The sequence below is a fragment of the Mytilus californianus genome, unplaced genomic scaffold, assembly GCF_021869535.1.
Source record: "Mytilus californianus isolate M0D057914Y unplaced genomic scaffold, xbMytCali1.0.p SCAF_2, whole genome shotgun sequence".
NCBI lineage: Eukaryota > Metazoa > Mollusca > Bivalvia > Mytilida > Mytilidae > Mytilus > Mytilus californianus.
In genome coordinates, this window is record NW_026262668.1 from 103,441,499 (window position 1) to 103,454,691 (window position 13,193).

Consider the following 13,193-nt stretch of genomic DNA (forward strand, 5'->3'; position numbering starts at 1 on the left):
ACAGGTAAATAAAAATAATTTTGTTGTAATGTATACATGGAGTACGGACATAATTTTTACAAAATAAATAATTTTGTTGTTCCTAGTACGAGAACAAAAGTGAAAATTTATCGTCATACTAAACACTTATCGAAGGTGGTATATATTAAAAATAGTGAGATTAGATATAACACTGAATAAGTAAACATTAAATAACAAAAATACATTAGAAATTGTATCAACAGGTCAAATTAACACGAAAGTACGATTTGAGAGTACTCGCAGTTACTGAAAGCTTGTTAAAAGCCAAAAACAATTAATAATAAAAAATCATACATCAGAGAGTAAAATCAACTAAAACATATCCCAGGGATTTTTATATATTATACATACCCTTAATACATTAAAGTGTATCCCTTGTTCCCATAACAAAGCTACTAGTATAGCAAACCAAATTTAAACGAGTACACATGAAATACGAGATCGTTTAAAAGCATATAAAATTAATAGATAAATAGATATGCAAATCGAAAGATATGTTTCGCAATTCAGGTGTATCCATTTAATCTTACTGATAAAATGGTTGACTGATATTTCCTCACTTTATAAGGTCACATTGCATCCGTCGTTTTTTGTTGTTTTTTTTTGGCTTTAAATATTATCTTCATAACTCTTAAACCAAATGACATAAATCTTTAAACAATTGACCAATTTTAGGACTTTGCTTTTGTTTATAGATTATATTGCGGCTCATCAATCAAAAAATGTTTCAGTGTTAGATACATTATTTTTCCATTGTTGTTATATGCTTTGAACTAGCTTCCAATAACTGCGAGTACTCTCAGATCCTAATTTTAGATTGTCTTAGATCTGTACTTTGTGTCTTTTGTGTTTTGTTACGTTTTTTGGTGATATTTATAGTGAATTTTTATGTTGCTCTGTTACCACTGTCCCAGGTTAGGTGGAGGGTTGGGCACCTGCAAACATGTTTAACCCTGCCACATTCGGTATATGCCTGTCCCAAGCCAGAAGCCTGTAATTCAATGGTTGCCGTTTGTTTAAGTATACATGGATTTGTAAAGTAAACAAGAGAGCCTGAATCGCTCACCTGTAATGTTTTGCTTAAATCTTTCATCAATGATTATGAATGGCTTAAAACTTCCATTGAAATGTTCTTTGTATCTGTCATATTTTCTTCAAAATCAAAGAAATGCATTTTACCCCTATGTTTCATTTTAGCCATAGTGGCTATGTTTCTTGACGTACGAGAAAATAAAATACAAAATTTATACTAGATGCTCTGAAACTCATTCAGCCCAAGTTTGGCTGAAATTGATTCAGCAGTTTCAAAGGAGAAGATTTTTTAAAGTAAGCAAACTAAATGAACAAATTGTGAAAAATTGATTTTAAAGGGCAATAACTCCTTAAGGGGACAATTAACAATTTGGTCATACAAACTTATTTGTAGATCTTACTTTGCTGAACATTTTTGCTGTTTACAGTTTATCTTTATCATTAATAATATTCAAGATAATAACTAAAATCTGTAAAATTTCCTTAAAATTACCAATTTCATCTGAAATTGAGATTCATCTGAAAATTTCAGGGCTGACAGAGCTTGGCCTAATAATCATTTTTACCTCTCATCAGATTAGCTCTAAATGCTTTGGTTTTTGAGATATAAGCCAAAAATTGCATTTTACCCCTACGTTCTATATGTAGCCATGGCGGCCATGTTTTTTTACAAAACAGAAAATAAAACACAAACTTTATTCTAGATACCCTTAGAATCATTCAGCTTAAGTTTGGTTGGAATTGGTTCAGTAGTTTCAGAGATTTTTTAAAGTTAAAAAACATGATAAACAAATTGTGTAAAATTGTCCTTAAAGGGCAATAACTCCTTAAGGAGTAAAGTGACAATTTTGATCATATGAACTTATTTGTAGATCTTACCTTGCTGAACATTTTTTTCTGTTTACAGTTTATCTTTATCATTAATAATTCAAGTTAATAACCAAAAACTGCAAAATTTCCTTAAAATTACCAATTTAGTAGCAGCAACCCAACAATGGGTTATCAGATTCAACTGAAAATTTCAGGGCTGATAGAACCTCACATAAGGAACACTTTAACCTATGTCAGATTTGCTCTAAATGCTTTGGTTTTTGAGATATAAGCCAAAAACTGCATTTTACCCCTATGTTCTATTTTTAGCCATGGCGGCCATGTTATTTGATGAAACAGTAAATTAAATACAAATTTTATTCTAGATACCCTAAGCATCATTCAGCTTAAGTTTGGTTGGAATTGGTTTAATAGTTTTAGAGAAGATGTTTGAAATAGTTTACACCAGACGAACGACGACAGACGCCAAGTGATGGCAAAAGCTCACAGTTCCTTCGGAATGGTGAGCTAAAAATCCTTGATGTATATCATATTTGATTTTCGTTTCAATGATTGTTTTATACATAAATAAGGCTTAGTTTTCTCGTTTGAATTGTTTTATATTTGTCATTTCAGGGGCTTTTATAGCTTACTATGCGGTATAGGTTTTGCTCATTGTTGGAGGCCGTACGGTGACCTATAGTTGTTAACAGCTTCATTATTTGGTCTCTAATTGGCAATCATACCACATCTTTTTTTTTATATGTTATTACTGTGAACAGTTTTTATGACAATTATAGGGGTCATCAGATTTCATTTTGCTGTCTATATCTTTTAAGTTGAGTGATGTTAAAGAACATGAAAAGTTAAGATTTTGCAGTCTTAAAATGTTAGCACATTTCGTTATCTTTAAGCTTTTTTTAACTCTACTTATCACGACTAATTGAATTTTAGTATAAAAAAACACAAATCCAATGACTCACCAACATTTTCTAATCATTATAAGACAGAAGTGTTCACAGAAATAATTATATTTTAAACAGAATTCATTGGAGGTAATTACTAGAAATCTCAATTTGCATTTTCATCACTTCTCTCTTTCATTCTATACATTTATAGATCTATTCTATAACTTTTTAATGCTGATGCAGCATAAAAGCAATCATTAAGCAATCAATCAATATATCTTTTTAACTAATTGTATTGCTTAAAGTCATCAATTTGTTTTATATTTAGATGCACTTCAACCAGTTAAAAATGCATACAAATTTCATAAAAGTCTTAAGTACTGTCGAATTAATTATTTGCCTTTATCAAAAAGTAAAATCACAAAAATACTGAACTCCGAGGAAAATTCAAAAGGAAAGTCTCTAATCAAATGGCAAAATCAAATGATAAAACACATCAAAAGAATGGACAACAACTGTCATATTCCTGACTTGGTACAGGCATTTTCAAATGTAGAAAATGGTGGATTGAACCTGGTTTTATAGCGTTAAACCTCTCAATTGTATGACAGTCGCATCAAATTCCATTACATTTACAACGATGCGTGAACAAAACAGACATAATAGGTAACATTGTCAAAATATGGGTACAGCAGTCATCACTGTGTCACAATCTCAAAACAAACAAACATTTAACAAAGAAGCACAAAAAGCATCTATCAAACCTAACAACCACATTCATTGCTTACTTATATATGTATTTTAAATCAACCCATTATCTTATCAGTCAAAAAGAAGTATACAGGAAACTACTTCAACTAATGTAACACTTATACACATTCATTTAGAACTATCTTTTTTTTTTTATAACCAAAGAAAATTACCCCAAAATCTACTATGATAGCATAAAACTAGCTTCAATTATAAGCCTGGTATGTTTGATGAGTTAATTTTTAAGTCTGTCAATTTAATATAAACATTTAAACAATGGCACAATCCTTATAGGGGTTACTGACGCAAGACAAATGGACAATCTCAAAGTCGCCTTGAAACTAAAATCAAGGAATTTGGTAGTATATAGGACAGAAAGCTCCTGGACAGTTAGCAATGACTGTATGGATATATATTGAGTATGCAAAGATCTTGGGAGATTTTCTGTCATACATATCTCATTCATAGTTTGGATTGCTAATTGATCTGTGGGATTTTCTTCATTGAAACATATTCATTTCATAAAAATAAAGTTTATGTGGTGTGCCAAAGAAAATTGGGTTGACTTGTAAATTGTATGATATTTGGCTTAAAAAAAATTCTAAGAGGACGGGACCTGCGAATTTGACATAAATACACTTTTTACAATACTTGATATACTACGAGATTGAATTCTTTTTTACTACAAAGTACTCAAATCCTTGCTTAAATACTGCCTGGATGCTCTACAGCAACAGTATACAAAATATCAATGGCCTGTCATATAAAACATTTCATCATGTAAACCAAATCATGAAATTTAATATGAAAGTCTTTGTACCATGACTGAAGGGCAAGGCCTCATAAACTGCATGCATGCTGACTGAAACCGTTTGCTGAATACCAATGATGCATCATCAGAACTTATTCAAAAATGGATGATGGGAACTTCTCACAATGCCTTGTTTTGTACCATCTGTTGCAGACAAGACAAAACATGTGACAATTCATTTCACTGTAATTAAAATGAGTAACTACCATGTATCCATAAGAAAGTTTATAGATGAAGAAAGCCTGCCGGTATCTATTCAGAGATCTATCATGTTTATACCTGAATATAAACTTTTATCCCATTTTGAAACAAAGAATAAAACATAGTAAACATATTTCTAGATTTATATAAGCAACCTTAATCTTTAATATCAAAAACATAAAATATATACTTACTAACATGCTTAATGTATATGACGGAAAAAAAAAAGTTTTTTTAAAAATATACATATAAATTATTCTAAAAAATAATGAATTAGCAACATTTATAATATAACAATAAAATATGCAATCACACCTAAATCAATGATGTATATCAACAAATTCAAATCATTATAGTTTTTAAAATTTACATCTATGATATAAAAAAAGATTTAAAAGCAATAAAAATGATATATATATATCTGTATATCTTTAAATATGTTCTATTATAACTGATCAACAACATTGCTCTTTATTTAAATGCTTGAAAACAACTGTACAAGTTTAATATTGTTTTGTTATGAGATTGAAATTTTCTGTAACAAATAATACTCAAACTATTACGTTTTTTCACAAGACTTTAAATGGAGAAAGATACCTATACTATTCTGACCTAAACACTTACATTTATGCATTTACCGCTTTCCCACAAAAATATGGTCAAGCAAAAAATATCTCCAAGAACTTAACAATATAAAACAATTAACAGATAGAAATGAGTATTCCACTATATACCTGTATTATTCATAAAAATATGCATACTTTTAATACAGGTACCCTCACTTTAATTATAAAGGCAGCTTTTGTTTCACAAAACTTATTAGGAATTACAAAAAAAGGCAGATTGTTAGTTCACTAACTTACTGATGTATAAAAAAGAATAAACCTTGTAATTTTCACCTGTCAATCAATTTACATTTGGAGAGTATTATTGTCTTCTGCAAGAAAAACAAAATTTCCTGTAATATAATAATACAGAGATGTGGTATGATTACAAATGGGATAACTATCCATCAGCTGGAATACATTTCCCCAAAAACTGTTTCAAAACTTTATCAATTGCACCATTGTATATTTTGTTTATGGTATTTCTTGTTCCAACAAATGTAACTTGATTGTTCCACATTACCTGTATATCATTTTGCTATACAAATGTAGCATATACAAATAACCTTTAACTGTCATTGACTGTATGCTTATCAAAACTGAGAACACTCACAAATAAATAAATTGTTCATTTATAGAATATTTTTGCACATGTCAGGATGTCTAACATTTCATTTAATAATAAAATGCTCCGCCGAGCGCAGAGGTAGAGCCCTGAACAGTTGGGACAAGTATGGACACAACATTCATGCTTGATACAGCTCTGAATTTGGATTGTGATTAAATATTTGACACAGCATAGGTTTCTGACACAGAATGAATGTGGCTTTGGATCGCAATGTGGACAAATTTGATAACAGGGCCCAACATCCAAAATCTAAATACACAGTTAGATTCAGCATATCAAAGAACCCCATTTATTCAATTTTTGTTGAAATCAAACAAAGTTTCATTTTGGACCCCCATTTGGACCAACTTGAAAACTGTGCCCAATAATAAAAAATCTAAATACATGATAAGATTCAGCATATCAGAGAACTCTTGAATTCAATTTTTGCTAAAATCAAACTAATTTTAATTTTGGACCCTTTGGACCTTAATGTGAACCCATTAGAAAAATGGACCCAAAATCAAAAATCTAAATAAACAGTTAGGTTCAGCATATCAAAGAACCTACATGTATCACATTTTGTTGAAATCAATCAAAGTTTAATTTTGGACCCATATTTGGACTAACTTGAAAACTGGGCCCAAAATCAAAAATCTAAATACATGTTAAGATTCAGCATTTCAAAGAACCCCTTCAATTCAATTTTTGTTAAAATCAAACTCCGTTTAATTTTGGAACTTTTGGACCTTATTGTGAACCCATTGAAAAACCGGGCCCAAAATCAAAAACTAAATACACGCTTAGGTTCAGCATATCAAAGAACCCAATCAGTTTTGATGAAATCAAACCAAGTTCAATTTTGGACCGTTTGGACCTCAATATGGACCAATTTAAAATAATCCTAATAAATGGTTAGATTCACCTTCTTAAAGAACCCCATGAATTAAACTTTAAATTAAACCCCATTGAAATTGTGCACGAAATAAGCAATTTATACAAAGTATTAGAAAAATATTGTTTTTAGTCCCTTTTTCCTAAACCATTTTGACCATAACCCCCAAAAACAAATCCAAACCTCCCTTTTTTCGGAACTTTGTGGTACAATTTCATAGAGATGCATAGCCTTGTACTCAAATGATTGTCTGGAAACTATAAAATCCTTGTATTTTTGGTCACCTTATTCCTAAACAGTTTTGGCCATAACCCCCAAAATCAATCTCAACCTTCCTTTTGAGGTATGGAACCTTGTGGTACAATTTCATAGAGATCCATACACTTATACACAAGTTGTTGACCTGAAACAAGAAAAATGCTTGTTTTGGGCCCCTTATTCCAAAACAGTTAAAACAATAACCTCCAAAATCAATCCCAATCTTCCTTTTGTGGTATGGAACCTTGTGGTAAAATTTCATAAAAATCCATACACTCAAATGTCTTCGGATGACAACGATGATGACACCAATGCAACATCATACCATTACACTAGCACAAAAATTTTGCAGTTGTAAAAAAAAGTTTTTTTTTAACTTTACATGTAAAAGGTTATAAAGTCCATCAGGCTTTCATAAATGACAAGAGGCTGTCAGAGTGACAGCAAACCGGATTTTCCTGCAGAGGTCGAACCCGGAACAGTTAAGTATGGACACTACATTTAAGCTTAAAACAGCTCTGAATTTTGATTGTGATTGAATATTTGACACAGCATAGGTTTGACACAAAATGAATGTGGTCAAAGAACTGAAATATTTGAAATTGGACATTTACCTATTATGGTCCAATATCCAAAATCTAAGTACAGCATATCAAAGAACCCCAAGAATTCAATTTTAGATGAAATCAGACAAAAGTTTAATTTAGGACCCTCTGGACCTCAATGTGGACCAATTTGATAAAGGAGCCCACAATCCAAAATCTCTCAATACATGGTTAGATTCAGCATTTCAAAGAACCCTATAAATTCAATTTTTGTTGAATTAAACAAAGTTTGATTTGGACCAACTTGAAAACTGGGCCCAAAAATCTAATATTTAAATACAGGTTTAGATTCAGCATTTGAAATAACCCTATATATATTTAATTTATTTTGAAATGAAACACAGTTTAATTCTATCCATAATATTTTCTGTGCAAAGGGAAATAACTCAAACTGGATGAATAGTTCTCTAAAATAAGATATGATGCAATTTTTCAAATTATAATCAATAATATAATAACAACAACCAGTGATGACTAAGTTCTCTAAAATTAAATATGATTTAACACTCAAACATTGTTAGAATCAGCATATCAAAGAACCAAAGAATTCAATTTTTGATGAAATTAAACAAAAGTTTAATTTAGGACCCTTTGGTCCTCAATGTGGTATTATCTTATTAATAATGCAAATAAATACAGGTTTAGATTAAGCATTTCAAAGAACCCTATATATATTCAATTTATGTTGAAATCAAATACAGTTTAATTTTGTACCCCCATTTGGACCAACTTGAAAACTGGGCCCAAAATCAGAAATCTAAATATATGTTTATTAATAGACAATATAAGCTTAGTTTTTAATGGAGTTCACTTCAACAAAAAAAAATATATAGCATTCAGAAAATTAGTTTTTACAGAATAACAAACAAACTTGCCACAAAATTCTTCAAACAATTTACCAAAGAAAAGAAGAAAAAAAACCAAAATTTTATTTATTATTAATACAATGTCTTTTCAAAATCTATAAACCCCCAGGGGACTCACTTTTTATTTCATTTGATATGTTTTATTGTCCCATACAAGAATATATATTGTTTAGGGGTGGGGATCTTGACCGTTTACAAGTTTTCAAAAAGAAGGGGTGGGGGGGTGGGGGTTACCCCAGGGGACTTCCCCTATATTTCATTTGATTTGTTTTATTGTCCCATACAAGAATATATATGGTTTCGGGGCGGGGATCTCGACCGTTTACAAGTTTTCAAAAAGAAGGGGGGTGGGGGTTACCCCCGTGGACTTCCCCTATATTTCATTTGATTTGTTTTATTGTCCCATACAAGAATATATATGGGTTCAGGGTGGGGATCTTGACTGTTTGCAAGATTTCAAAAAGAAGGGGGTCGCGGTGAACCCTGGGACTCCCCCAATATTTCATTTGATTTGTTTTATTGTCCCATACAAGAATATATATGGTTTAGGGGTGGGGATCTCGACTGTTTACAAGATAAAAGCACATTCTCAAATTGAAGGGGGATGGGGGGTAAGAATATATATGGTTTAGTGAGACTTAATTATCTACAAAATGTCTAAAAATGACCACTAAATTTCTTACTCTATTTATACAGTCCTATATAGCTTATAATCATCAGGACTTAGGAAACAGAGAATTTTCAAATAAATCTGTCACTCCAATTATTATTGTGAGATAAGACATTTACCATATGCTTTGTCATAATCTGATAACAGGAGAAAATTATTTAAAAACTTAGTGTTATAATCAAACTTTACATATATAATTAAACATTTCTGTACAAAGAGAAATAACTCAATCACATTATAAATACCACTTTTGGATATTAAAAAGGGCGATAACTCAACAAGGAGAAACCAAAAATGTGAAAATTGAACTTGACCTTCATTTAGTCACAGGAAACAACATACCTAAATTTGAAAAAATTTCATTAAAGCGTTTTCATGTTATTGAATGGACAGTTTGGCACCCGCCCCCTTGCCTGCCATACAACACCAAATCAATAACCGATATTTACTTCGAAAATCTGGTTAAAAATGGTGAAACAAAATGAAAATGTAGGTGAAATCCTGTTCTGCAAGTTTATTACAAATGAGTCTTGAGCTATTGATTTAAAATATACATGAAACAAATCAACAAAAACTAGAAAGACAAGACTTTGATTACAGTATTGAAAAGAATAGCAGTGAATGTGTAATCTGTGCAACATTCTAAGATCATCAATTTCCATCAAAGACCAAAAGACAAAAAGACTAGATGTATATTAACTATTGGTTAGGGTATGGACATAATCATTTCTTTTCAGATAATTAGCATGTTTTAAAAATGCTGATTGTCACAATTGCAAAACTATAATGTTAAAACATACTAAAGAACAGAGTTCCAATGTCCCCCGTGTTGCACACATTTTATCTATCCAAGGGCAATAACTAAAAAAAAAATCTATTTTTTGTTCTTTAAAACTTTATATAAATATCGGAGAGATATGAAGGCTTGAGAGCAAATACAATGCAATTTCCAATATAACTAATATTTCCAAGGGGCATAACTCTTTTAAAAATAATCTATCTGCACTGATTTTCGAACTTGTCCGAGACATTGCTTATATATTCTTTTGACATAAACTTGATAAAAATCTGGCAAAATATGTACACGTGAGTGTACTTACAATACAATTTTCCATATAATCAATATTTCCAAGGGGAATAAAACTCTTTAAAAAATAATTGATCGGCACTGATTTTCGAACTTGTCAGAGACATTGCTGATATAAACCTATGATGAAAGTTTTAAAAAAATCTGGCAAGAATTGTACACATGAGAGCCCTAACAAAAAATGAAATTTTCAAGGAGCATAACTCTTTTAATAAAAGAACAGAGTTCCATTGTCCCCTGTGTTGCACATATTTTATCTATCCAAGGGTACTAACTAAAAAAAAAAACTTTTTTTTTTATTCTTTAAAACTTTTTACAAATATCTTATACAAATGAAGGCTTGACAGCAAATACAATGCAATTTCAAATATAATAAATACTTCCAAGGGACATAACTCTTTTAAAAATATTTGATTGGCACTGATTTTCAAAATTGTCCATTGCTCATATAAACCTTAGATATAAATTTGATAAAAAATTGGCAAAAATTATACACATAAGAGCACTAACAATGCAATTTTCCATATAATTAATATTTCCAAGGGGCATAATTCTTTTAAAAATAATTCAGCTCTGATTTTCGAACTTGTTCGAGACATTGCTGATATAAACCTATGATATAAGTTTTATAAAAATCTTGCAAAAATTGTACATGGGAGAGTGCAAACAAGACCGGAAGGATGGACTGACACGCAGTATTTCTATGTCCCCTGCAACACGTCATGTGGGGGAAAAAAATAGATGGTCGGCACTGATTTTCGACCTCGTCCTAGACATTGCTGACATAAACCTTTGATATAAGTTTTGTAAAAATATGACAAGAATTGTACCTAGTGAGAGCGATAACAAGACCAGACGGACAGATGGACAGTATTGATATGTCCCCGCAACCATGGTGCAGGGGATAACAAAGAAGAGGATTATGTCAGCTTTGATGCCCAATCGATTTCATTTATTTTGAATAAAATATTTTATAAACTGTACATGAGTATGGTACTTTAATTTCTACAGGAGTAGGTTTATAAAGGGTTCATATTGGCCCTGAAATTCTATGAAATTGAACTTTAGTAATAAAAATAAAAATTTGGTGACAAAATAAGTAAAATTATTTGACAAATACAAATTCTACAAGCTCTGACACAATAGAACAATTATAATAAATAAATGAACATTTATTTGCAAGAGCATACATGACATGCTATGGCAATACATCATATATACACAATGTGACAAAAGACAGATAGTATTGTATTTATGACGTCATTATTGTGCACTCTAATGAAGAAAATCATAACTTTGACTAATTTTTTGCCTAAATTTTAATAGCTTTTGCTTCAAACAACATTAGCCACATGCAAGGACCATCATATTTTTTGTCAGGATGTGTATCTGACAAATAAACATCTTTTTAAAACAACTTCATTTTGATCAAAGGGTGTGGCCAATGTTTTTCAGATGGAAATAAACCTTACAAATGCATAAAAACATGCAATTTGGTTAAAAACTAGTGAAATTTGATACTCTTGAAGCTACATGTGGTATTACAAAGATTAGGTTCTTAGGGTTAATTTAAAGCCTTCGTGGCCATACTTCTTTTGAAAATATTTTACACTATTACTATATCAATACCTAGCATTCTACTGCAACACTGAATATAAAATAAAAATCTAGTTGTATAATTGCTTGCATTATACCTACCAAATGAATGTACAATGCTAATAGAATCCAACAATTCTGTTGTTAACCAATGTCAATAACATAATTCATTTAACAAGAACAAGTGTGTATTTTCTGGATCATTTACCACAATCAAATCCCAACATTAAATGAGTTATTGAAATTAGATATCTTCAAAACAATTCTACCTTCCTTTATAAATGATGTTTTCAAGAATGTCATTCAAATAGCTGCCTTCAAGTCTTTCATTGTTGATTCCTGGAAATTAAACAGGATATATGTAAGTTATAACATTTATAGTTTAGATCTTTAAAATCAGTTTCTGACTACACTTATCTATCCAATGATAAATATTTCAAGCGAAGCTACATAAACTTCTTATTGAAAATTAATTACCTAAAAAGCAAAATTGCCCAAAACCAACAAAACCAATACAGTACAAATAAATACTATGATAAAACTTCAGCAATGAGGCTAAATCAAATTAAATCTTAGTACCTTAAATTCTCATTTATAATTCACTAACATTAATTGTTTTTGCCGATGAAATTTTTTTAATTATTTTTCACCATTATTCACTTCAGTCAAAAGGCTGTTTTCCTTACAATTATTTAACATTATTTCAAAAGAAAAATAAATGGAGAATGTGTCCATGGACACAGATGATGCCCCTGCTTGCATATAAGGTTATAAAGGGAAATAACTCAAGAACGGTAAAAGTGATGCAACCCAAATTCGAACTTGATCTGAAAATTTCAGGGCAGATAGATCTTGACCTGATAAACAATTTTACCCCATGTCAGATTTGCTCTAAATGCTTTGGTTTCAGAGATATGAGCCAAAAACTGCATTTTACCCTATGTACTATTTTTTAGCCATGTCGGCCATCTTGGTTCACGGGCGGGGTCATCGGACACATTTTTTAAACTAGATACCCTTATGATGATTGTGGACAAGTTTGGTTAAATTTGTCTTAGTAGTTTCAGAGGAGAAGATTTTTGTAAAAGATTACAAAAATTTACAAAAAATTGTAAAAAATGACTATAAAGGGCAATAACTCCTTAAGGGATCAACTGACCATTTTGGTCAAGTTGACTTAATTGTAGATCTTACTTTGCTGAACATTATTGCTGTTTACAGTTTATCTCTATCTATAATAATATTCAAGATAATAACCAAAAACGGCAAATTTTCCTTAAAATTACCAAATTCAGGGGCAGCAACACAACAATGGGTTGTCAGATTCATCTGAAAATTTCAGGGCAGATAGATCTTGACCTGATAAACAATTTTACCCCAAGTCAGATTTGCTCTAAATGCTTTGGTTTCAGAGATATAAGCCAAAATCTACATTTTACCCCTATGTTCTATTTTTAGCCATGGCGGCCAT

At 30.8% G+C, this 13,193-nt stretch overlaps 1 protein-coding gene across 1 annotated transcript in view; it reads right to left on the reverse strand.

Moving 5' to 3' along the window:
- Nucleotides 1–7,180: 7,180 nt before the first annotated feature.
- LOC127730639 (uncharacterized) overlaps nucleotides 7,181–13,193 on the reverse strand; it is a 41,049-nt gene continuing 35,036 nt past the window's right edge. The window contains exon 11 of the mRNA XM_052239136.1: nucleotides 7,181–12,061. Coding sequence (XP_052095096.1) covers nucleotides 12,049–12,061 — 13 coding nt within the window. The 3' untranslated portion in view covers nucleotides 7,181–12,048. The remainder of the gene's footprint in view (nucleotides 12,062–13,193) is intronic.